The sequence below is a fragment of the Phalacrocorax carbo genome, chromosome 11 (assembly GCF_963921805.1).
Source record: "Phalacrocorax carbo chromosome 11, bPhaCar2.1, whole genome shotgun sequence".
Lineage (NCBI taxonomy): Eukaryota > Metazoa > Chordata > Aves > Suliformes > Phalacrocoracidae > Phalacrocorax > Phalacrocorax carbo.
In genome coordinates, this window is record NC_087523.1 from 16220226 (window position 1) to 16247803 (window position 27578).

Below are 27578 nucleotides of genomic sequence, written 5' to 3' on the forward strand. Positions count from 1 at the left end.
TTCTGCCCGTTTCTGAGCTGGTTCGTATGCAGGACGTGGGGAAAAACTGTCTGTGAGTGTGGAAACCCAGCCTGTTTTGGGGCCCAGATCTGCTCCGCAGACTTCACAGGCTTCAAAAAACCCAGCATCCATCAACTCTGGGCGGCTTTCTGATCACACTAGAAACCCAAACAAACCCGAGGACAATCTTCTCACCTTCGCCCCACACACACCTGCACCCAGCCCAGCCAGGCCAGAAAGCTCAGGCAGCCGCCTGCTCGCCCTCAGCCCACAATAGCAGCCTCAGCTATCAGACAGCGTTACTCATTAATCAGAGAAAAAAATTCAACAGCAGCAGCGCCTTGAACAGGCCCGGCTAGTCCGGGCAGAAACTCTTTTCGTGTAGGAGAGCCAGAAAGAAATTCCACCAGTTCCCGAGCACCGCAGCTGGGGACGCTCAGCGAGGGGGAACCGGCGAGGGGGGGGGGGGGCTAACCCCGCGGCGGGCCCTGTTCCCGCGCCCCCGGCGGAGAGAGCAGGGACCCCCCCCCGGCCCCCCTCCCCCCGCCAGCCGGGGCTCACCGTGGTGGGACATGGGCAGCACGTCGTTGCCGGTGCCGCGGTAGTTGTAGATAACGGCGGCGGCGGCGCCGCGCTCTGCGGCCAGGCGGATCTTGTCGGCGAAGGAGCAGCCGCCGCCGCGCTGGATGAGGGCGAGCCAGCCCGGGGAGCTGCCGGGGCCGGGGCCCGGCGGGGGGGCCCCGCTGAAGTTGGTGCGGGCGCTGCAGGCGTTGAAGGAGTCGCTGCCGTCGGGCAGCACCAGCACCCCCGCGGCCGCCTGCAGCGGCGAGTCCTGCCCAAACAGGCCGCTCTCGCTCGCCTCCCAGCCGCTCCGGTTGCGGTCCGCGCCGTCCTCCCACGACACGTTCAGCCAGGCGCTCCACATCGCCGCCGCCGCCCCCACGCCCCCGCCGCCCCGGGGACCCGGCGGCGGGGCGGCGCAGAGCAGGGCGGCCAGCGCCAACAGCGCGGTCCCCAACGACATCCCGGCTCGGCTCGGCTCCGCTGCCGTCGCCGCCTAAAATCGCCGCCGCCGCCACCGCCCACGGGGGAGGAGCGGGGCCGCCCCCGCCGCGGCACGGCACGCCCCCCCCCCTTCCCCTGTGGAGAGGCCCCGGCCCCGCCGCAACCTCCCCCCGCAAACGGCGCCGGAGCGGGGACCCCGCGGGATGGGGGGGACACCGAGCGCTGCAGCCCCGACGGCGAGGGGGGTGGCTGTAGCGGGGGGTCCCCCGCCCCCGATCGTCTCCCAGGGCGGTGGGTCTCCCCCCCGGGTCGCTTCCCGGGGACGATGCGTGGGTCGCCTACCCGGTCACCTCGCAGAAGTCATGGCTCCTCCTGCCATCCCCTCTCTGGGGTGATGGGTGACCCCCCGGATCGCCCCGGGAAGGGCGGATCACCCCCTGCCATCACCTTCCAGCACAGGGGGTGACACTCCTCCGGGCTGCCCCCCCCCCCCCCCCCAGTCTGCCCCAGTGCCCGCAGCGGGCACAGCATCAGCGGTCGCGGCAGGAACCCCCTGAAGCACCCTGCAGCACCCCAGCACCAGCACCTGCCGCCCAGCCGTGACCCAGCCCGCTCTGCGCCGGTGAGTTAATATTTGCTGAACACTCAAGCAACACACGGTATCGGTCCTGCCTGAAATCAGTTTCTGGAGTACTAGGTTAGCTGTGTTAACTCACTGGCCGGTGTTCTCTGTGTCACTAGACAAACGCTATAAAACTTCCACTTGAACCAAAACCGTACTTTTCTATTTATGTATTAGTTGTGTTTGCATAGTTAATTATTATTTGATCTATGGAATTCGCAATGAAATGTCACGTTTCTCCAGGGCTCTGCAGTTACTCTTTGGGCAGCCAGTCTGCACGGAGAAGTCCCTCGCTCCGGCACAGGCATGTTTTTGCAAGGTTGCCCCACGTCGGGCTGCATGGGCGGAGCGCTCGCAGAACCGCTGCAAGCATGAGCATGACACGCTGCAGAGCCCCGCCAGGGAGCTGGGGGCAAGAAAGGAAGGTAACAGGAGAAACAAGGACACTTTGAGCTCCTCTTCTCCACAGAGCGCTCTGCGGATTGAGAGGCTCCCGTCAGCTGCTCTGCAGGGATTGCCCCCAGCGCCGGGAGCTGCACGAACACACCCCCGAAGGGCCCCGTCTCACTGCGTGCAGGCTGGGTCTCTGGATGGGAGCCCATCATTTAGAAGGGATTATTCCAGTGCAGTGATTACATGGCACAAGATCAGCTGCTGCCTGTGCAATCACCAGCAAAATTAGTGTTAACACAGAGTTAAACCCTTTCTGATACGAGTTGGCACGGCTTAGTTTTTAATTTTGGCTGATTCTGAATCCGTACGGCTGATAACTGGTAACTCGGCGCCAGTCTGTGGTGCACATTTTCCTTCACTTGTACCTCTGCTAAATGCAGGACAACGGCGTTACGCAGTCAAATGTGGGTTTGAATGACTACCTGAGGACTGGGGCTTCGAGACCAGCCCGCTCCACCTGCGTCCATCCCTGCCAGCACAGCAGCTACGGGTTTTGTTGCTCAGTAGCACAGGGTGATCGGCATTTGGTTTTGCTGCTGAAATAGCAGCATGCAGAGCAGGTAATGGAGAGCAGATGAAGCGATTCACTAAAGATCAATATTGCTAAGCACACAAAGCTTACTAAGTGAACCCTTTTGTCCTAATCTAAACAAACCTCTCATTTTCTCACTCCACCTCTGAGAACTTATTTCTACAGTAGCATCTCTAGCTATAATAAGAAGTATATCTGTAAGCAATCAGTGTGACGTGGTTTTGTTTTGAAACCTGTTGCATGTAGGTGCAGGGAAAAACTTATCTGAAAATACATCAACAAACTTTATGCAATGGACAGCAGCCAAACCGCCCAGCTGCAAGTGCCTCCAAAGCTTTGGGGATGTTTAGCTCTGGCATTTCCACTGAGACAAAACTGGACCAAAGACAAAGATTGGCACCTCCTTGGGATACAAAACTTCCTATAGTTCTGGGGAGTTGGAGTTTAAGGCTTAGCTGCCGTCTCTTACGCTTCCATGCATCACAGTTTGCAACATGATTATAAGAAAGCGCCGGCATGGGCGCAGCCGGTGCAGCTGCAGGTGCACAGGCAGCTCTGCGGCAGGCAGGCTGCCGGGGAGCCCACCTGCAGGGCGGCGAGGCTGCTCTCTGTTGGGGCACGGCTCCTCGACGGCTCCAGCCTGGCTTTGGGTGGTAGTAACGAACCTCACTGCTCTCCGGCAACTGTTGGGAAATGCGCACGCTGTCCAGGCTATCCCCTGGTGGCAAAAAGTCCACAACACAGTAATCTCACCAAAATGAACACGGAACCTAAACTTGACTTTCTCACCGTGCAGCGCAGAGAGCGATAATGAGAAACAGACTTGCTCTAAGTGTAACTGCGGACATTTCGCTGCCATGGCATTATTTTGGTAGCACGTTTCTGAGTCCTTGCTCAGTCAGTGTTTCCACACGCTTGAAAACAACCGAGCAAGCAAAGGGCAGGCACAAACGGAAAGCTTGTTCGCCGTGATTGAGGAATTTCACGGGCTAGCAAAGCAAAGGAAGCCGGGAGTTTGTATTGAGGCAAAAAAGCGGCAGCTTGTGCTGACGGTGGTCGGTCCTTCCGAGTAAATGCTGGAAGCCACCAGCCTTGCTTGGCTTGGCACGGAAGCCACGTGCAAGAGGCCAGCGGTCGCGGTGCGCCCCAGCACGGCTCGCGGCTCCTGCAGGCCAGCACCACCGAGAGGAGCCGCGCGAGGAGGCTGGGACAGTGTCAGAGCGCAGAGGGACACTGCAGCAGAGTTAAAACAATATGTTTTAAAACCAGCATGCCAGTTATACTATTTTAAGCTGCACATCTCACATTGAGAACTTTCTGGGCTCTCATTCATTAAATCTTCTTCCAGAATGATAATTAATAAACAGAGCTGCAGTTTGAAAATATGGTTTGTCTGATGGCTTCCAGCTCAGTTCCCTGCAATTCACAACAGAAAAGGTGTGTATTGAGTAGCAGTTAAAAACAGTCACTGCTACCAGGAAGCCTGAGGAGGGCTGACAGGGTATTTTGCTGGTTGGGTTTGTTTTTTTTTTTTTTCCTTCCTTTACATAAAAAACTGAGATATTATAGTTTGGAGAAAGCACGTTTTGGGGAAAGAGGCCAGACATTGTAGGGGCTGTGACACGTAGTACAACATATTAACAAGTAGCACAGCTTACTTTTGCTACATTTGCGAAAGCTTTCTAAAAGTTTCTGAAATTAAAAGCACTGGAGCCCATGTTAAACACAGGTGTGAAAATGATAGGGTAAGCAGCATTAATGAGCTGCCCCAAAAATCAGAAGCAGAATTACATCTAAAATAGGTACAGCATGAAGGCATTTCTGGCACAGATCTGATTTTTTTTTAACCTTAAAAGATTTTTGTTATTTAAAAACTTATACTGTATAATTTTGCTTTTCTTTTTTTTCCCCATGACTACTGTGGGTGGCTTCAAGTTCAGAAAGTAGGGCACAACTTCCAGATAAACAAAGTGAAATCCTGGGAACGCCGTCACTGCCTTCTACAGGGATGGACCCTATCATTATCTGGCGCTTTATCTTATTTGAGTAAATATTTAAACAGCTTTTTTCAAGATTAAAAAAATGCATATGCTATATGTTGCCTTTTAATGTCAAGCCAGATGGCTCAGGGTGTCCCGCTGATGAGGGACCTGTACATTTCTGTCCTCCAAAACTGCATTTGTTTCTTATTCAAGCACCCAGCTCTGGATCCCTGTCCTTGGAGAAAAGCTCACAAGGACACGAGAACAAAGCCTTACAGGAGCCAGCACTGAACCCTCCAAGCGCTGCGTATAGATCTGAACTGTCTCTGGGCCATCTCCACTGAACAACAAAGTGGAAAGGAGAAGCACTTACAAAAGTGGAAAAAACAATCAAAAAGAGCACCCTAAAATGAAACCCAGGACTGAAAGTCATGGGACAAAAAAAATCCATGAACAAACGTTACCCTGAATCACAAGTTAAAGACAACAGATGTTGCATTTCCTTATCCAAAACCAGCTCATGTCCATGACCAGCAACGGAAGGGGCTTGGGCAGGCGAGTTCCTCTAGCAGGCAACAGTGTGGGCTACAGCATCCTGAATTTTTAAGCTAGCTGAAAAATAATTGAGGTATGAGAATGGAGCTTGTGGTCCTTTGCCACTTTGCAAAGAGGACAGGCTCAGGCTGGAGGCAGCGCAGAGGCTGGAAACCTCTGCACCTCCTGCCTGTGGGGCTTAGGAGCTTCCAGGAGAATCTGAGGTGATCCCTGTGATTCGATGCAGAGGACACATGGAGGCTGCCAGTTCCAGCTAAGTTTCACTAGGAATCTGGGAGCTTGTTTGGCTCTAACACAACTAGGAAACTCCAGTCCACAGCTCTCTGCTCACTGGAAGTGGAAAAAAGTGTGCGTCAGATCGCCCCGTGCGCTGCCACTGAACGCTTTGCCTCGGCTAGGCAGATGTGCGCAAGAGTCCCCCGGTGCCAGGGAAGCAAACATTGTTTCTCCATATTTCTGGCACACTGGGACCAATTGTTGCTACAGTGCTGCTTGTGCCCTCTGCTGCCCCAGAGAATATGGGTAAAACACTGTCAGCAGAGAAGGGAGGTACAAAAGGGGCGGATGCTCATACACCGACCAAAGTTCGCATATGCTCTTCCTCCCATCAGAGACACCTGCAATTTCATGACATGATGTTTTCCATCTTTCTTTCATGTGATCCCAGGACAAGCCTTCTGCTGGTTTTCCACAGAAACAGAATCTGGGCTCCCCATATATGTTTGTCACCAAGTTTATGGATGAACAAGTGGGTCACAGTATGTAGTCACCTGCAATAAACCCAGTAATCGTCACATTGATTACTTTGGAAGCTAAACAAACATGCCAGCATGGTGAGGTCCTGGGCTTTGCTGGCTCCGTGTTCTGGAGCCTCTGCAGAATCCCAGACCTCAAGGCAGGCTTCTGGCAGCCTGTGCTCTGCAGAGGTGAGCACAGCCCGCAGGGGGTTTTATGGCTGCTCAAGAGCCTTTCTGGAAGGAAAACGCTGTCTGCTCTGGAGCTCGGACAGTCCAGCCTGGCTCGGAGCAGGGCAGCTGCAGACAGTGTCCGGCTGGGTTTTGAGCATCTCCAAACATGGAGACCGCACAACCTCTCTGGGTAAACTGCCACCCTCAGAGCAAAGAAGTTTTTTCTTACGTAATTTCTTGTTTGTGCCCGAAGCCTCTGGTTTTTTCACCGGGCACCACGGAGAGGAGTCTGGCTCCATCTTGTTTACCCTCCTTGGCCCCATCAGGAATTTGTACACACGGATGAGAACCACTCAAGCCCTCTCCAGACAGACCCGCCCCAGGTCTCCCAGCCTCTCCTTGCAGCGCCGGCTCCCACTGGTGATGGGCTGTGTGTTTCACCCTTCCTGCCGCTGCCCTCCCACCTCTCACTGCATCAAAGACGTGAAGCCACTTAGACAATAAATGGAGGAATTTAGTCTACGCTATGAGAACATTGACTTCATGGAGGCATCTGGGCGGCTGTTAGCAGAGCCACTTACTTCACAGGGAATAAATGAAAAGGGAAGTTCAGGGCATCTGCTTTGCATAGAGGTTAATTTGTTTTCACGTGCGGGTCCCACAAGCTGTTCAAAGCTAGGAGAGAGACCCTGGCTTTTTCTCTAGTAAATAGAGGAGATAACTCAAAATGTGTTGTACACCCAAAATGACTCCGAAGATCGAATAAGCAATCACACTTTGGAGAGTGAAGTTGGGGAACCTGAGCAAGATTTTATACCAGCCTTCAAAACAAAAGATAGGACCAAATTCCATTGTCAGGCATTTAGCCCACAAGTTTATAATAGGTGTTGCACCAACAGCTAATAAGATCATATCTCAAAATACTTCTGAGATAACAAAAGTTAGACTTTGAGGCTACAGAATGTCCTGGAAACAAGTTGCAAGGAAATGCAAATCCACAACTTTTTTTTTCTATTACTGCCAGGACTGTCCATTATTTCTATTGTACAGACAAACTGGGATATCTGCTTGCTCCTGTTGTACAACAGTGCTGCCAGGGCGCTGTTCTTCATGGGTCTTGGAGGCTTTAACCAGCAAGACACTTCTCTTTCACTGGGTCTTAGTAAATCCCTTGGATAAAACCTTTCAGACCACACTTGATGGTTTAGCTTAGCTGCTATATTGGACTAGTATCCAAACGGCAGCAATGTTGTTTTGCAATGGCAGTGTTTCATTTTGTTTTTATAGTCCTATCATCAGTCTCCTAATTTTTCCTGTTAACAAATGGGGAAAAAAGAGAAAAGCCACAGTGACAAGAGGATACAGCCCTCTGCCGGCCCGTGCCAGCACTGCTTACACAGCCTGGCCCCGACCAGCTGCTCCGTGACTTGCGGAGCCGTTACCCTGCCTCCCTCTGGGGTCTGGTGTCTGCTATTAAAAAAAGGAGCCCCAAAATACCTTGTTTACATTTGACTGTCCTTCCATTTCCTTATAAGTTTCAAGGAGCGGTGCTGGAAAAATGTTGTTACAGATGTTTATTCTATTTCCTTTCCAAAGAAAATCTAGTAAGTGCTGGAACTACTAAAAAGAGACAGTTTTCTTCTAGCAAAATCTTAATGTCTGTACCATTGGATCAATCTAACTTCATGTAAATAAGACACAAACACCTGCAGAAAATCTTTCATGTGGAAGATTTCCCACCAATGATTTTTTGTAATCCGAGAGGAATGGGGAAGTTGTTACTGATACCTTGACCTCTAAAATTTTCCATTGTAAAAAGCTATTGATGTATCAGTTTTATCTTATGTGTGTGTGTAACAACAAACCAATACCCAGTAACAGGTAAAACTGATGACAGACAAAAGGAACAGCGGTGCAGGATAAGGAAGGAGTCCCCGAGAGGGGAGTTTTTTCCTTTGTTCCTTCCCAGCACCTTTAAATTACCAACGTCTCCTGCACACCTGGACTTTGTCCAGAACAGATTATTTCATTGCTGTAAGGCTGAGCGGGTGTTTTACAGTGGCAAATGCATACATATTGTACTGTTGTAACAGAAAACAAGGTTGGCTGGAAAGCTCTATTGATTTTATGTTAAAGTCAGCAGGAAGGGAGAAGGATGGCGGGAAACTGCAGCCAAGGCCCCAGGGCCTAATAAATAACCAAGGTGATGGGATTCCTACAGCCCTGCACTGCAGCAGAGCAATACAGAGGGATGGCTGAAGATGCCAGGGCTGGCCCCAACCAAGGGCCGGCCAATAGCCCTGGAGGCTGCCACTCCTTGTTTAACCAGGAGCTCGCAGATCGCTGGCAGCAGCAGCAGGGCAAGTTTTTCTCTCGCTGCTCTGCCAAGAGGGCGCCTCCTCTCCAAAGGCCCCCTACCCAAATGGCAGGGTCTCCTCAGACCTCTCTGGGCGATGCCACCATTGGCAGATTCCAGCCAAACCAGAGATTTCCTTCCCCAGCCCTGTGAACAGCTCTACTGTAAAACAGTGAAGCATGTCCAAGTAGTCTCTTGCTCTAAGCGCTGTGCTGCAAAGACCACCCCTCTCCCAGGCCTTTCTGTCTTACCTAAACACTGTACGGCTCCACACTTTGCACTGAGGGAAACAGAGAGAGGATGCTTCTCTTATACTGGTTAGACGAAGCGCTCATCTCACTGCCCTCACTGTGTTTAACACACGTTGACTACTGCACTGATTTATAAACCCTCTTTGCCACCAAATAGATTGTAATAACCACTTTAGTCCTATAGGACAACTATAGGAAATAGTCCTATAAAAACAACAATTTGCCTTTGAGAAAACTAAATGAATTAAATTAAGAAAGATGGGACTTCAAGTCTCAAGAAATCCACTCTTAGGTGATATAGCTGTTGCTTTCAAGATTAAAAAAAAAAATCTGTTTAGTTTTGAAAAAAAAAATCTGAAAAATTAGGCTCTGCTTTCAGAGCTCATCCTAAATAATTATGTAATCTCTGGAGTCTGGTCTGTCGGGTTTGTGACATCGCTGTTACCCAGCGTGTCTAAACAAGGTTCCATCCCATTGTCCTCCGCTGACCACCGGGGCACAGGCCGCCCTGCTCCTGCCACGCTCACGCCTTGGGCCAGCTGGGGCCACCACCGCTCGCAAGAAACACAGCCGGCACTGATTCTGCACTAAATAAAGCCAGTACAATTCTTTCTTTATTCATCCAACGTTAGAATGAGCCAGCACGCTCCAAAACCAAATAAAAAAGACAAGTTAATCTGAAGCTTGACATGCCAGCCACTGAAGTCTAAACCATTTTCTCTGGAGGTAGAACAAAAGCTTTGGTTTACTGGCTACACATTTCCAGTAAAACGTTTAAGCTCCATTTGCAGACAGTAGCCCTGTCACGATATCAGGAGAGACCAAGCTGTCTGCATAGTGCAACAAGCCACCGCACTTTCATTGTCGTACAGCACTTTTTTTTTAGTGTTGTGCAATACCCTGCTGAGGATGCTTTTTTTGAAGGGGGGAGCTGAGCCTCACGCGATGGTTAGGTTTGTAAAGCACCTGTGATGCGCCTGCGGGCGGATCGCTGAGGCTCTGAGCCAGCCTGCTCAACAGCTGGTGTGGGCTGACTCCTCCAAAGTGCCCAGGGGCAGGTGCCACCGCTAGAAACTTCCTGAGGGGCTGATTGCGTGGGGATGCGATCAGTAAAACGCTGGCTCATCCCTGGATTAAAAATCGCTCAGTTTGCTCACAAAATCAGAGAAGCAAGACTTAAGCCCAAGGATTCCTAGCGCAGCTCCACCAGCTACCTTTCATGGAATAGCTATGCATATGTGTGCTGTGTACTAAAATGCTGATTAGACAGGTTGACCTGGAGGGACACGCACAGACATAAAAGCCAAGCGATACGGTATCACAGTTAGCTTTTCAGTTCTTCCCTAATGACAGATCCATAGCTATTACGGCCAGAGTGGGTGATTACAATCATTTTGTCTAACCTTTCATTAAGGAATTAGTAAATCCCAGAAGAGGATGAGATCAGCCATTATTCAGAAAGTATGAGAACAATTTGTGGGGGGGCAGGGGGGAATAAGCAAGATCTAGCTTGCAGTCTGCAAGGCATATACCTGTGCTGCAGGCACTTGCAGGTTCATTTGTGTCCTCTAACCTCAAAAAATAGACTAGTGACTTCAAAGCAGACACTATGGGTTTCTCTACATCACTGTCTAAAGTAATTTGTGTGCTGTACAAGTCAAAAATGGTACTAACCTCAGAGACTCACTGGTTTGGCTACACTGTACCAAGCTCAGAACATAACAGCAGACCGCTTATAACTAAGCCCTGAAGTCAAGACTCAAATTGCATAATACAGTCTTTCCCCCATTGAATTTCTTGATTAAAGCAACCAACACCCACAAACACAACTGCTTCCTTAGTGCCGTGCTGTGCTGCCCTGGACCAAACTTCAGAGAAATGACCAGGTTTCAGCGCTTCACGCAACGCTACTCACCCAGATGGGACATCAGGACGGTGCCATTGCCTGCTTCGGGCGCATTGTAGATCACAGCTGCTGCTGCACCCCTTCTGGCCGCCACCTTAATTTTTTCAGCAAAACTGCAATTGCCTCTTTTGATCAGTGCTATCCACGGCGGCTTTGTGACGGTGAACCAGGTGTCTCCATCGCAGGCTTGAAGGTTAGCAGGTTTAGGAATGCCCACAGTGCCCTGAGCACTCAGCAGGGGAGAATTTAATCCATAAAGGCCACATTCGCACTTCTCAGACACAGATCTGTTGCTAGTGCTGTTGAAATAGAATAAACTTAGGGAGGCTCTAACAGCAAACGCCTCCGTAGTCTTGAATAAAATACTAACAACCACCAGGAGACAGAAACACCTGAACATACCCCCCACTCGCCCCATCGCTTATTCGTATAAGCGCAAAATGTAGGTGCCTACAGGTATTTTCGGCTGGTGGTTGTTGTTCGCTCAGAGCTTGCTGAGGAGTTTGAAATTTCAGTTCCAGCAGGAACCTGACACCACTCGGGTACGCCCCTGATGTGTCAAGTGAGCTCTCTGGCGCGGGGGCCGGGGCAGGACACGCCTGCCTTTTGTGAGGCAGAGATGCAGACTGGGGGCCCTGCAAGCAACCCTTGGCCCGAACTCTCTGCTCCTTTTTCACAAAGCATCGTTCTCCCCCTCCTTCTCTCCCGCTACTGCACCAATTCTAGCTCTGATGATGCTTCCCAAGAGATTGTTCGAGCCCCTGGCTCCTATTTCAACCTGAATGTCACTTCAGAGGAGCAGGTCATCCTTCATTCAGTGATGTAAGCTCAGGCTTCTCGCGTCACAGCGCAGTCTGTGATATAATGACCGTGTTAAAAGGTCAAAAGTGGAGGGAGGGAGACATTGAAAAAAATGTACTCATCTTACAGACTAAGATAACCAAGTCATTCCCCACATTTCTCCTTCTGGATTCTTTCGGTCACGTACTCTGTCAGGTCCAGCTTGTTCTGGTGTTTCTAATGAACTGATTTCAACATTGATTTATACCAGAGCAAGAGATGGAGAATCCCCTGAACTGATCACAGAAGCAAACAGCCTCTTTCAGCCCATTTTCACGCTCTGGCTCACTTTCAAGATTCACACTGAGATGTTTGAATGACTGTCACACAACTGTCCATTTCTGGATGTAGGGTCCATAGAGTCTTTCTCTGAATTCAGTCAGTGTTGTATTCCGTAACAACCACTATCAACTCTTGTTTTCTTATATTAGAACAGAAAAATGAAAACCTTACTAATGTCAGAAGTCTGTAGTCCACAATGAAAATAAAGGACAAATTGTAAAGTCATCAAGACCTTTTCCCTGTTTTTCTGCAAAAGCCTTGCTGCACACAGTGCTGAAGGCCAAGAGAAGCAGCAATTGGTGGCATGTATTTTGTCAGAAGCTCGACCTAGTTCTCCTGTAAAGATTCTTTAAAAGAGTAAACATGACTGCAGAGAAGACTCTTGGAAAACTGAAATAGCTTTCAGAAGTGAAAAGGAAATGGAAAGAAATTGAAAGAAATAATCCAAGACATTTACATGTATCAATTCATTTATTTGCTTTCTCCAGTTTTCTATATCACATGAATTCGAAACTGATCTTGCCACTAAGATCTCTCACTTAGCAAGTTTTATATCCTCAGATGTACCGCTAGCTACATAGAGTTTACCTTCTTCTGCTTTTCTTTGAAATTAATGCTGGAAATACAAGAAACATGCAAATGCAAGAATTTAGAGTACAGTTCTTCGGTTAGGGAATGTGCTCTGACAGTATTTCACCCTCGGCAGTGGCAATACACAGCAGAAAGACAATTCCTATGACATTTTGCCGGAGTAAAGACTTTATACCTTGGTTTAACATGGCAAAATTAACATGTTTTGACAGACTCAGAATCAAAAATACATTGGTTTTATACTTGTGTCAGTAAACACCAAGTGAAATAAAACAGTAAGTAGTTTCTTTGCAGAGACGACCAGCCCTACAGTGCTGGTTTGGCAGGGAGGAGGGGGACGGTGGTGGAACCGTATATTAACACTGCAACACTTCAGAAACTGAAGTTGTCATATTAAGTTCAGCATAACTTACAGGGATGGCGTAAGTGCCTCTACAGAATGACCCAGAGTATTGAAATTCCAAGTCTACTATGGGCATTGAATGTTCTCTAGCTACACACAGAAAGCTTGTGCTTCTAGAGTTGGCACTTCGTTCTGCAGAAGCAAACATCTCTCCTTCCCCGCTTTCCCCATTAAAAATTTCAAACAACACTTCTCTAAAATAAAATTATATAAAGTCTTACATCCAAACCATTTTGAAATGTCTTTTAGAGTTAGGAAGTCCCAACATGGAGGATGAAATGATTAATGCTACATGTTTAAAGTGTACTAAGCAGTGCAATGCAGCCAACAGCCTGTGCTGCATTTCTGTTGCACGGGGTGGACGAAGTGGCTGAAAACAACTGAATAGAGTGGTTCTGCAACACTGTCAGCCACATCAGTCCTTTCATACAAAGATAATTAACTTTAAAAATTGCTTCTAGACATAAGGGTTTCATTAAAATTAGACTTCGATCTGAAGTATATCTAAATAAAAAATACTGGCTGACACAGTCAGCATGGCTCAGTTTGGTACACGAAGTGCTGGTGCTTATCTTTCTCACTCTAGAGCAATGGCCTCTAATCTTCACATACCCATAAGCAACAAAATTACACAAATAACGTATTGCAAGCTCTTCGCTGGCTGGTATGTTTTCATTTTGCCTTCTGCGGCAAGGTTACAATGTACTCTGAAAGGCATGGGTTGACAAACATTGCTCTAGAACTAATACTCTATGATGCATACAAAATATAAACATAAAATACATAGTCACATTTAATTAAGTTTCAGTCTGTGTGCAATTTAAGTTAAACTTTCCTCATTAGTACATTTTAAAACTGCAAACCACACTAGGGAGACAGAATAATTTCATCAATTTCTTTAGAATGTTAAGGCTTTTTATCTGAAGTTGCCTATGAACTCTAATAAAGACAGTTTCTCTTTCAGTTACCATCGATGGAAGTTTGGGTACAGAATTTAAGTACTTGAAGACAAAGTCCGCTGTCCCTTGGGCAGACGAATGAGCTACTAGTTGAAAGAGAGACTCCCCAGTTACCAACAGGCTGCTAAAACATGCCTAGAAGTTTTCCACAAAAGAATAATTCTGTCCCTATAAATTAACTCTGTGGGCTTTGGTCAATAATGGTACAATTCAATTGGCAAGCTTCCATAATTCAATCACTTCTTCTTGAAGAATTGAACTGAGACCAGCATTTCACATGGACAAGGTGACAATGTGTTCTAGCTCCTGCTTGAGAAAAATTTCCTAAGGATCCAGTTGTATAAATGATCTGAGGCTGTCTGACATGGGATGAAAAAGTGGGACTTGATCCTGAACTCAGCAGGAGCCAACTGCTACTTAGTATATAGGCAAAAAGGTGGCAGAATTTTACAGAGCCTCTTGCTTTTGTGGAGGTAGCAGCTTCTCGCAGCTGCTGAGCTCCTTCATGTACTCAGAACACTAAAAAGAGGATAGTGAAGATCAACAGGAAAAAACCTAATGGTGTGACAAACTGTGTATCCTGCCATGCTAAGCATTCCTTAAACACAGTTCTTTTGCAAAGCTAGAAGCAAGTTCAACTACCAAAGTTTCTTTTTTAAAATATTTCATTATTTTTTAATTAATAAATTAAATACATTAAAACTCTTTGGATGCTATACTCACTACCCAACGCCATATATACAAAAGCAGACATAACAACAGAGCAGTTGACCTTGCTCAGGTAGAAAGAACTGAAAGTGGCTTCTTGGATCACTGAGTCCAGTCCCAGGTGCTAAAGGCACTGTGGTATTTAATCCCTTTCACAAACACAGCTAATCCTCAAGCCTAAGGAGCAGTTAGGCTGCCCCTATCACCTCCCACTTAAAGATCACTATAGAACATATCAGAGCTCTAATCCTAAACATTTTTCTAATTTCCATCCTAAATTTATATCCCAGCCAGTTAACTCTTTTGCAGACATTGCCTTTAACATTGGGAAAGTCTGCCTCTCTTCTCAGTTCTCACCCTGATACATACATTTCCTGTGTATGTATGTGCACAGGCAGAGAGAGAGAGAGAGATGGCAGTCATACTCCTCAGTATCCTACCAAAATATAAGCTCACTGCATTGCCTATTCGTCCTTCTTGAACATAAGTGAGCAAGACATTGTGTAATCTTTTTCAAGACTGCCAAAAAATAAGGACAACAATCGTCCTTCTCGGTTACTCGGATGACCATTACAATTGCTCTAAGAATCATAACTTTATGTTTGTGTCTGCTACTTCTAGGAAAGTGCAATGTGTAGAGGGTGTATTCAAGTTACAGCAATTTTATTTCCCTCCTTTCAAAGAATATAAATTTGGAAAATAAGTTATTAAATTACACTGGATCCAGCACACCAGGCTCCACTGTCTTGTAGATTTTGCTCAGAAATACTTCCACCTTATCATCACCCAAGTGACAGATGTCCAAGATGCAGACAACATGTTTGCCGTCTAGATCCATTGCTGCTTTTATAATTTCATCTAGAAGTTAAGAAAAGGTGTTTTAATATACATACAGTAAAAAGGTATACTGAATTTACATTGTTTTCCATGCAGTAATGTGGATATGTTCAACCTTCTTTCAGTGAAAAAAATTCACTCTAATTATTTTAACAGAGTGCTGGCCTGCTGGGATTTTTATTTTTATTGGTAAATTCAATCATTAGAAATGACAGCACCAGAATTTAGATATGGAAAAGCTGAAATAAGCATTAAGCATTACTTAATCACTAGTGATTCTCAGATTTCATAGTATTATTCAAGTAGAAGTAAAGATGTATTTAAATAAAGTCAGATCTGTCTATATAAACATGCAGGAAGACACAATGCTTTAGTACTTTGCAGTGAGATACACAACAACAGTGTTCACCATAGTTGTTGTGAGGTGCCAGGAATTCAAAGCATAATCTGAAGGAAAATAATTCAATAGCAAACACCCCAGTTTATGGGTGCTGCAGGTTGCGTTGAAGACGCTGTTCAAAGTGACATCAGTGAAATGGATTGATTCCACTCTTATTGCAAAGCAGATCAAGCCAAATATTCACATGCTCAGGCACACGTGCTGACTTCTATGTCAGTGTAATTCTGCATCAACAAATAACTGTGAATACTATCTAGGTCACTTAGGAGTTTGTGGCTTGGATATTAAAATACTATCTTCAGAGTATGAGAACAGCTCCAGTAAAATTTGCCTTGAAAGTTCAGTATCACGACTAGTTACTGAACGTGGTTGCACAGAATTCACATATTTTTCACTGAAGAGGTGAACAACGTCTGACCTACAACAGAGATTTCCATAGAGGATGAGCTCTTGCATTGAAAGATAAAACAAGAACGATAAATGAGTAACGTCAGTGAAAGCCAGTCTCACTTGAAAGTGGAAACATGTCACGAAGCCTCCCATTGTTAGTGGCCGCCTGCTGACATGCAGAGATGCAACTCATACAAGACAATAATGTGTCATTTTGAATGTCTTCTAGCTGGAATAAGTGGGGGTCTTCAGGACAAAACAGTGGAAGAAATGCAACATCTATTGCTACATCGTGATTTATACCTGTTGAAAAAAAATTTAAGTTAGCAGAAAACTTCAGCCTATTAGCAAATTCATGCGCCACTTCTTCTTTCTTTTAAAAACCAAACTATTGCAGGCTGAGCACTGATTTTTCATTTACTTGCTCTTTGTCCATTAACTAATACCTGACATCTAAAAAGACATATCTATATATATCTGTATATCTATTTATACATACATTCAAATTGATATGACGTTATAACATACTACGATTTAGGCTAACAATGTTGTCAGCTCAGAAAATATTAAACCAACATTGGAAGCCATTTCATGCCCCTTTTTAACTTTATCGCTGCTACAAGGGCAGAGAAATTAATTTTACAACCAGTGTACCTATGCAGTATGCGGTGCAGTATTTGTGCTACTTTCGCCCTGAATATTATATTGTAAGTTCCAGGATTCTAACGACCGTAAATATTCAAACACCTTCTCTGCAAATGTCCCTTAACAAATAATGGAAACTTTTAAATTATAGGAACTTAACATGAGCATCGTTAAGCTAGGCAATTTTCTTCTCCTTTTAATGGGAAAACAAAATCAAACAGATTAATATCCCACAGGAATGCTAACAGATACACATCATCTTGCATGTTTATATTTTAACAAATAAAGACCAATCAACTGACGCTTTGTGCTAACCAGAAGCAGCAGAGTAGTTTATGAGCATGGCTGAAATACAGCCCTTAATTTTCTGGCATGGAAGAAAGGCACTTTAGGAGCAGCTGTACTCAAAAAACAACTCAATGAGACTAAATCTCAAAAGAAGCATTTATAGTTGTCCTTGTCCCTTTAAGAACACCAACTGGCTTCTGTTTAATACCTCTCCAGCAGGAAAGTCAGCTGACAATCAAGTGCAATTGAATAGTTTACTTCATTATGTCAGACTGGCTGAACTAGGGAACAAGGCCTACCTCTAATTGTAATAATCAATAGCTTAAGGACTACACACATTCTTCAAATGATACACATAAACCCATCACAAAACTGCAATTATATGAAATATGATACTAGAAATAAGATATTAAATAATCTCATTTATTGGTATTTTTTGAGAATTATGGCTTTCCAGATAAAAAATTATCCTAAATCATGATTAACAAAAACCTAACACGTCAATTATTTTTTTAAACTTCAAGAAATACTTAGAATTAAATGACTCATTTAGAGAAATCCATTCAGTTTCTGATGAACCTTCAAGTCATTCTCAAGTTAATACAGCAAAAAGCCGAGATCTTATACTGCCCTTGCTTAACCTTTTTTAGAAGGCGAGCTACCAAATACTTACCCAGAACTGTCACTTCGTAATACCCAAGGCCACTCGCACTTTTGAACTCATTGATATTTTTATCTGCTCTGGTTTCTTTTGGCTGGTGCACCGCTGCATGAAGGTTGTACTGTTGCATAAGTAAGTCTTTGTGCACATAATCAAATTTACGCGGGATGCTTTCTGGGAAAATTGTGCTGTGATGCAAATATTTCATTAACTTGTCTTTCACTTGTGCCCATAGGTCACTCTGCCATGAATCACAAGTTCTTCCAGTCTCTTCAGTTTCAGGTCTGTCACTCATTCCTTCTCGGTCTATTATAAACACAGAAAATACTTAGTTGCTTATGTCTAATAGAATTGTATCACTTCTCTGCCAGATGAGAAATATTTTCTTTAGAACCTGTCAACTAGGAAGACATGGCAGAATGGTCAAAACATACAACACAATGAATTAAACAAGGGTTGAAATGTGAGTAAACTGATAACCTTAGACACTAGACTTATAGTGAAAAGACTTATTTCACCACATGAAGAGCCTCATCATGGTTTGGTTTTGGAAAGCATGTAACTTGTTTAAAGAACAGCCAGAAATCATGAAAACAAGTTTAAATTGGTACAAGTGAAGGTAAACTTCTCCATCCCTTGCACAATAACGATATGCTTACATTGAAGACTACACTACGTTTAAAATTTCTTGCTATATTGTCAATGATAGCTCCATTCGTCCTTCCTGTCACATGTGATTTGAGGACTGTTAATGGTAAAAGCTTATATAACCATCGCTTCCAATTTTGAAGGCAAGTTTTAACCCCACCTTTTGAGTTTATCTAGAAGCTCATTTCAGAATATTCCCAGTATATCCTTGTATCTCCTCCATCTCCTGTGAAACAACTTCTCATCAAGTAGCCTTCTGAACTGAGTACATTATCCACCCAAACATTTCTCTGTGAACATTTTTTTTACTTTACTTCTTTTTAGTGTCATAAGTGCTATGATAGAGTATCGGGATGTTAAAAAAAAAATGAAGAAACCAGAATGTACACAGACAAACTTGACACAACATAGGCAAGAACATTCAACAAGGAAAATAAGCGTCTTGCTGCACTGAATTAGACAACAAAAAAAAGTTAAAGAAAATTGACATTAATACTGAAATGGAAAGCATGCTCTGGATTGCATAAAGCAGTCTGCAGTATTTTTCTCACAGAACTGGAATTCATCATATAAGGTAAAGGGGCACATGAAAGCTGCTACATGAAGAAATATTTTTCTCACCATTTTACTTGGAGAATTACAGTATTCTCTACACACATGAAGGCAATACTATACATTAGGCAAATAAAGTACAAAAAAGTTTCAGAATATAAGTAGTGGGATTAAAAAAATCCCTTTCTCTTTCTAAAACTTCAATCATGACTTTACTTTCCCCCCCTCAATATATCATTGGTGCTGTAATACGCTCATTACTAACTTAGCATAAGCAGACGTGTAATTAGGACAGCACAGCAGAAGCACACGCCACTGGTTTTTTAAGCAATAAGATGCTAAAACCTTTAACAATCTGACCACACTTTAGAAGAAAAATAATGCAAACGTTTGAACTCCTCTAGCTACAGGAGCCTCTTGGCAGCAAAGACACCTTTCTTTAAACCAATCAAAAATATAAAAATGGCTATCGTGAACATTTAAACACGTGGTTGCCCACAAAAAGCAACTGAGATGAACCCTATTTAGAGTTCAGTGAGCTGAAGGATTTTTTTAAATCTACTGTATAATACAGTATACAGCAGATTTTTTCTTGTAAAAATTAGAAGTTAATTTCGTCATCAGCCTGCACCATTACTATAAAATTTCTTTCTTGCAAACACTTTTGTTAGTGAATCTGCGTCAGTGCATTTCTGCTTTACAGTTATATTTCACGTTATCTTACAGCAGAGTCTGCAATCTTTTACTCCTCCTTTGTACCTCTTGCAAAAAACAGCACCTGGAGTAAATGAAATTCCAGTGAGTGAACCTGATCACAACACTGCCCGCGCCCTGCCCGCCCCGAGATACTTCAACATTTAAAAAACACTCCTTAATGATTTATTTTGTTTTGGATATTTCTATCAGCTCTTTTTATACATCTACCCAATGACTATTCAAAAAGTGTTACTTTGATGCAGGCTGCTACGACATGGAGCTGCTAAGAGACAGAAGTGTCAGCACCACTAATACATAAAGTTATAAAGGGAGGGGGCGGAAAATATAAAGTTCCCATAAATAGTTTCTAAAGGCAGCTAATGGCAGTTCCCTTTGCTGGTATTAAAAAACCCCCAAAGCTCTGCCTGGGACCATGGCAACAATACTATGAAGCTTAGAGTAACACTCTTCCATTTTATATGGTACCTATGACCTGCATATCAGTAAATGGAAAAGTAAGTATACGCTAGGTAAGTAATTGATATACAATCTCAGAATACTGAAAAAAAAAATCATCTTCAAAATCTGAAGGAACACAACACAGAAAAGTGTTCACTTTGATACATACACCATAATTAGTAGGCTTGTTAAGCAAAATATAAACATGCTGTTATTTAGATAAAACTAGCATCAACTAAACAATTAGTATTTTACATAAGACTAACAATATTGCCAGTAGGACTGACGTAATGTGAGAAAAAATATGTGCATATGTTTAGTAGCTACATTTACTAACATATTAATGTAATTATTGCATACTTACATTAAATGAAAGATTGGTTCATTTATTTTGGACTACACTCAAAATACCATCCAACTGAAGTTAAATAGGGTTTCACATGCAGTGACGAAGTACCAGTGTAAATGACATTTTAATTTGAGAGTATCTAAATATATCTGCATTATCTGGATCTAAACATATCTATATTTTAGATATAAATATCTAAATAAAACCATAAGTATCTAATGCAAGATTTCTTTACTACAGTTAAAAGATGAGGCATGTATTTCACTGTACATCTTCACTTTTTTTTTGACAACCAACCTTTTCAACCAACTCACTGAAACCACATACATGCATTCATTTTATGAGATCTACACGATATCGCAACAATTCTAGAGCAAGTAACAGTAACAGCACAATAAACACTACAGTTACCAGAAATAATTTCAGGTGAGAACACTCAATCTTATTTCTCATTTTAAAAAGCAACAAGAAATTTCTCCAAAGACTAACAACTAATAAAGTAATTAATTATCAAACTTGCTCATGGATATGGTTCTCCTACTTTTGAAGAACAGATCTCTACACAGTGGTTGCTCTTCCTCTGGAATAAAACTTCACCTTAAACAGTTCCCTGTACAAATTTTTCTCCAATTTGAAAGCTTCCTCATAGTTTCAGCCTCTTAATGCATTAAACATTTGGGAAAATTCAATGCAATTTCTATTGCTTTAAAGCAGCACAACGGAGTACATCGTCATCAGTAGGCTACAAAGAAAACCTATCAAGGTCATTACTACATTAAGATGAACTGCTGCCTTGCAAAAAGAAAATGATGGACAACGTTATACGTAATATAGCGACCCATAGAAGTAAATTGGCAGATATTAATGTTGGGACAGATACTAGTAGCAGACAAACTTTTAGATAAAATTACATGACTCAGTATATTCAGTCAGCTTTGAAAAGAGGAAAATGTCAAAATATTTGCATGAAATAAAAAACAGGCCAAGCTGCACATAATGGCAACAGTCAAATTAGACTCCTTCCTTCATCCAAACAGAGATATCAAGAAACTGCCCGCTGGGTTAAACCACAACATAACTGCATGGAACACAAATTTATTTTTCAATTGCAGACAAAGAAAGAAAAAATTATTAATATTAACTTAGAAAAATCCCTAAACCAAACACCATTCTTGTTACTGGCTTGAATGTTTCATCCATTTCCTCCCACATCATGTATTTGGTTTTTTAATTAGGTGCTTAGATAGTGTTGGGGCTACCTTCCCCAAGGGGACGATTTTATCACATGCAGATCACTATAGCAAGAAAACTGCCAACAGAAAATGTGAGGTCTTATGCTACTAAGTGCTTCTGAGGTGCAAAACTAACTTAACATCTGTATAAAGCAACACTGAGAATTTATGCCCCGTACTGGGAAACGGCCCAACACTGTCCTTCCAGCCACCCTTCAGAACATGTCAGGGACATGACTGAGCAGAATGACATTAACAATACGTTGCTACAGTGGCTCCTGAGAGGTTGATGCAGCCAGACGTACAGAAGAGCTGTCTTGACCAACAAGGGTTATAAGGATATCTTGGCTGCCTGTTTTGGACCTGAAGAGAAGTAGGCTAAAAGCTCCTGAGGTTAATGTAACAACTATTTGCAACATACCTGTGCAGTCCTGTAAACTGTCTGATACAGCCTGTCTGATTTTGTCTTGCACAAACTCTTCATGTTGAAATTCATCCAAGCTATAAAAAGAAAGTTTTATAGTGTATATATACTTAAAACCTATTTAACTTCAAACACTATGCAGCAAGAGCTCAGGCGATCATTTCTAGTGATAAATGATACAAGCTTGAATGAGTGAGCACTAGTACCTAGTTTCATATCACAAGACATGTAATATAGCAACTTGGCATAATGAGACCCACTACACTCAGTGTTGAAGAGCTTAGGACAAGAACTGCTGCGTTTCTTTGCGTTATGAAGTAGATTGGAAAGTATTTCACACTCAAAAATCAGTGTTTGTTGCCCTCTACTGGGCACCTACTGGAAACAGCATGTGCAACAGTAAAAGCTGAACATCACAGGTGGCCAACAGGTTTATTACTTCATTCTAAAAAACGGTTGCACAGTGTGTGCTGCCCTTTCATACCAGCACCCTTCAGCATTCAAAAACAAAAAATGAATGGAGCCGCATCATCACTCCAGAATCCAAAATGATAAATTCCAAATATGTATTTTCCTTTGGACATACTACCCTGTTTTAACAGTAATTTCAATCAAGCAAACTAGACTTTTGTCATGCTTTCATTTTTAACCACAAAATTTTGAATTAATGGTAAGCAAATATTCTCTAACACTCTCTAATGAATTACCTAGGATAATAAGCAGGAGAAAAATGTAACATATACTTTGCAGCCACAACATGGTAAAATAAGCTCTTAGGCCCATTTATTCCTTTCTTCTTTGCTCCATTCCTCTTATTATAAACTTACCATCATGTCTGAATAAACTTAGGAAAAAGACTATCTTGATTATCTTGCATCAAAAGCAGCAGAGACATAGGCAACACTTTGTTAAGGTACAATTAAAATTCCAGACTACCAAAGCAGTCACCAATAAAATATTGTAACTACAAATACACAGGGACAATATATAGAGAGTGAAAAAGGAATCAAAGACAAACATGCTGTTTAGTGGGACACTCTGTATTTCAATCATAAGGATCTACAGTTTCTTTTTCAATTTTTCCCATTTCATACTAGCACATGTCTTGAAAATTTCACGTCAATGTTTCATAACAAACAGAAAATATCTGAAATCTAGTGAAAAGATAACAGGAAATACATTGTGGTTTTTGAGAATGAAAGTACATTTTATGCAATGCACTATCACCATGGTGTGGGCTAAGTACTGGAGTGCCCTTCTTGTGATGTCCAACAACAAAAGTGTCTTCACTTAAGAAGCACAAACTGTGCAATTGAGGTTTCAGACCCCTAATTGTTGTAAACAAAAAAAGCTACCACAAAGGGAACTTTAAAACAGCTTGGACCTACTTGCTTCCCACCATCCACCCAAGCTTCTGAGCAGAGTTGTGTTGAAAATAGTGTTAAATGAAAATTTGTATGTGTTTCTATGTGACTTTGTAGTCCAAAGTATTCTTCAAATTTTGAGGCCCAGAGCAACCACAGAAAGATAGATGGAAAATGTCAGATCTAAGTTTATGCAGTGGTATTTTTATGTTTTCTGATGAAAGGTAGCAGGAAAGTTTGTCTCTTTCTAAAAATGATAATTCAGTAATTACATTGTGTTTCCTATGGTATTTCTAGATAAAAGCATGTTTCCATGAAAATAGTATCTTATGAAGAATTAATTCCTTTTACAAGAACCATCACGGAAAGTAATTATTGTGTATACATAAAAATAAATTAAACATTCGCATACCAGCTATACTAATACATTTTTCAAGCATTAGAAGACATTTTCAAAAGTATTAACAAAAGTAGTCTAATTAAAAATTAATGCCCACAAAACTAATTCATACTTTCGAGACAGACTTCTCAACAAGAAACATGAAAATCTAGCACAACGTTAGGAAAGGCTTGCTCAGAAATCATTGTGTCAGCTTAGATACATGCCAACTTCCCTCTTCATTAAAGCAGAGGATTAAACCAAGTCATACTGCTGACAAGTTGATATTATGGAAATAGTTTATTTTCCTTTTAAAATTGTCTAGTTTTCGAGGTAAGCTCTGATTTAGAGCTAGCAGAGCCTCTGAAAAATATGAAAATAACTTGTTACAATTTTTCCCAACAACTTCTTTCACAGATCTATAGCTGGGATGATTTCTCCTACCTGCCTGACATGTTATTCCTATAGGACTGCTTTGTGCTGGATGTGTGTACGAGCGTAACTTGAGCTAGGTTCCTAAGGGAAACCTACTTGTGCATACACACAGTTTATCTACTACTTTGCCAGCCAGTATGTCTGCAAGCCACCTGATATAACCCAAATCCTTCTGTTTACTGCAGTGTGCTGTGGCTGTTGTACACCAAAACACCCACATTCCTATTTTGCCCATGCCAGCTTTATGAGAACTTGTGCCGTGCCAAATCTGCTATTCCCAGCCTACATTCTGTAGACTCCCCTTTTCACAGATGTCCACTTGCAAAAAAGCCTTTATTCAATATTTCCAGATGCATTGGTATTCACCTTTTCAGTCTTTTTACTTTAAAATATTGTCAACAAAAATAACATTAATCAAAATAGATGGCAGGTGAATACTTTAAGAAAATACTGAGAAAATAAGCATGTCTTGTGCTTCACACCTATTTCCTAAGCACTGGGACTATATGGGATGAAAAAAACTAAGGAAGAAATAGTTACAACTTGTAGCAATGCTCAAATGATGCAAGGGATTAAAGTGCCTCAAAACAACAAAACAAAACACCCCACTCACTGAGACAACTGGTAAAAGCCTTATTTTATAGACTGGTTTGAAATGAACTTAACTGTCATGACACCATTATGGTATACCCATCTACCGCGCACATAACAGAGAATCCAAAGAGCCTTCCACAAAAATTTGACAAGCCTATACAAATGGATTGTTGATTCCTACCAATTTCTCCCTGAAAAAATCTGATTTATGTGAAAAAGGGGTCTGAAGGAAACATCAGATTCTGGGAAACTTTCAGTCATGCAAACCTCAAGCTGAATTTCCCCATATTGTAGAATCCCCATCCCTTAGATCTCATCAGAGGGAAAGGAAAAAGGAGAAAAGCATCTGAGTGATACAAACATTTAGAACTGAAACTGAAAGGATAGAAGTATACAAACAAGTTACTTGCAAGCAGCGTAGAGTGTGAGCACGTAGTGTACCAGCAACTCCATGCAGTGCTAAACTTCTAAAGATGAAAATGCTAAGAAAAACACCATGGGTTTTTCTTTTCACTTCCACATAAAAATAAGCCTTTCTGAAATTCCTGATCTTCCCCCATTCACAACAAACTAGCAATTAAACTACTTGGGGTATATTAAATGCTTAAAAGTACATTTATGTTGAATGTCTCTACTAGCAAGGATATACAGATCAACAATAACATTAAATTAACCAGTTTCCTCTTACCTTGTTCTTTCTGAAACCCTTAGTAATTAGATAAACAAGTTACCTCAGAAGTGTAGGAACTGAGGCTGGCAATAATGAACCTTAAAATAAACTTTTGCTGTTCAAAAACAAGAAAACCTTAAAAAATGCAACTACATGCTGAAAAACTGCACAAAATACTTGACACAAAATAATCTAAGAATATGTACTTCAAAATGTATCTCTACTGTTATTATTTCATCAATGTACTAAAATATTTCAATGAGAGCTGTCATTCTGCTACTTCTAAGCAACAGAACAAAAAAACAATGCAATTTTAAGGTATGTCAGGCTAACGCTCTCTTCTTCTCCAGTTGGGAGAATTCAGCACAACTTCATAGTTAATTACAGAAATACACAAGTTACCTTTTAATTATATAGAGTGAAACAGCTTTCCATAATCCAACACAGACTTTCTCCTCCTTTAGTTGGGGTTCTAGCACTAATGGCATAGAGTGGACACACAGGTAGCGAGGAGAGTAGCAGATTGAGAAAAGCAGAGAACAAAGTAAACATGCCTTAACTTTTTGCTTCATTTTTAAGAAATGGGGAGAAAACATTCTTCCCACCCTCCACCCCCGAGAAGAAATGGAACATTTCTCAGTAAGCGAAAGAAAACAGGATTCCTCATATTCCAAAACTCCTGATTCTCCTATGGATTTGTGCCACAAGTCCCTACAAGCTCCTGCACCACCTGCAGATATGCAACCCTAAAGCCACGGTGTCATGCTCTTAATGAGCTGCAAAACCAGGCAACCATTTTCCCTAGAAGATGCAGTACCTACCAAGAGGACCAGAGGGAAAAATAGACATGTGGCCTCAGGAGAGTCTCATTTATCCCACTGAAAAAAGTTTTGCAAATTAGCTTCCAATAAATGTTTTTCAAGAAAACAGGCATGCTTGTAGGGCAGTAATACTGGCAGAATGGCCAACAACTTATGATCAACTCCACCGTTACTACTGTTGCTGTATCCTTCGTACCATGATTCTTTGTTTTAGCAGGGAAGAAAGAGGTGCTAAAAGTAAACTAAGGTGGCAACTGAGGGGCATACATACTCAAGAGACAAGCCCAAATCACCGCTGCCGAAAATACCAAATATCTGAAGTTACTGAGACAAAAGAGTTCAAATAGCCAAGTTACCGAGCTGTGTTTGGAACAAGTGACAAGGATTCATGGCCCTTAAACAAAATGTATGAAGGAAAGTAGCTTTTTACCCCAAACTAGCAAATAACAACATTCACTCAGTTTTCTTAATAATTTCCCATTTGTAGTTATTGTATGAGGTTCCAGACTTGGATTTGAAACTCCTACCTGGATTTTTTTACAAAAATCCTACTCTGGATGCAGCCTGAGTTCAGTAAAGACTGAGTGTTAGGTAGTGGAAGGAGCCAAGTGGTTCTCAGGGAGAACTATACTTCCTATGTAGCACCAAGGATGATGCATAGCTCAACCACCACTAGCAAATCCATTAATGCTATTACATTGTTCACTCTGCTAATCAAGCATCCCTCCCCCTCCTACCTTTGACTTTCCTACTTAAACTGTCGTCTCTCTAAAACAAAGACTACATATATTACTTCGCTTACCGTGATGGACCCGTTACTATATATTCCCCAAGTAGCACTAGTATCAATATAAAAATACGTTTTAGTAACACACTTAAAATTACATTTTCAGAATAAAATAATCCAATATATTTCAACTAGAATCAACACAAAGGAAGCGAATAGAAAATATTAAACTTTACCCTGATCTATTCTTTCATTTCACTTCCATACAGATTCTTGACCTCTAAAAGTTTCACTTCAAATATCATCGTTTCATCACTGCAATTATTTAACATAAGAAACTTCACATGACTCACCCAAATTTTCTTCTTGCAGACCGTGTGAAATAGGGGTAAGGAATAACAGATGCACTTCCCCTTAAAGTAGAAAATTCACCATTATTTTGTTAAATGGAAATACACAAAGCAAAGAACATGCATGGTTTTTCTTTCAGGTGGAACAAACCTAAAACACTCAAACGTAGGAATTTTCCTTAATGAATGGAAATCCACTAACAAGTCTGCTGTAACACTGCCAAGACAGAACTTCTATTCACCAGGGTTTTCTTAGTCTTAAGTTTTCATTCAATCCTAATTATATTTCATCTCATTTCCGTCA

The 27578-nt window shown here is 42.5% G+C and overlaps 2 protein-coding genes across 4 annotated transcripts in view; both read right to left on the bottom strand.

Moving 5' to 3' along the window:
- The window catches only part of RNF128 (ring finger protein 128), a 41380-nt gene extending 30377 nt beyond the window's left edge, over positions 1-11003 (bottom strand). The window contains exon 1 of one of the 2 annotated variants that reach the window (XM_064463214.1): positions 10580-11003. In XM_064463214.1, coding sequence (XP_064319284.1) covers positions 10580-10988 — 409 coding nt within the window. In that variant the 5' untranslated portion in view covers positions 10989-11003. Of the gene's footprint in view, positions 1-561; positions 1078-10579 lie in introns of those variants that run through there. The other variant, XM_064463213.1, reaches the window with a different exon arrangement.
- Positions 11004-12150: 1147 nt separating this feature from the next.
- RADX (RPA1 related single stranded DNA binding protein, X-linked) overlaps positions 12151-27578 on the bottom strand; it is a 28313-nt gene continuing 12885 nt past the window's right edge. For both annotated transcript variants that reach the window (XM_064463218.1, XM_064463217.1), the window contains 5 exons: positions 27278-27337; positions 21932-22011; positions 17587-17880; positions 16101-16283; positions 12151-15211 (listed from right to left, as the gene is read on the bottom strand). In XM_064463218.1, coding sequence (XP_064319288.1) covers positions 15066-15211; positions 16101-16283; positions 17587-17880; positions 21932-22011; positions 27278-27337 — 763 coding nt within the window. In that variant the 3' untranslated portion in view covers positions 12151-15065. The remainder of the gene's footprint in view (positions 15212-16100; positions 16284-17586; positions 17881-21931; positions 22012-27277; positions 27338-27578) is intronic.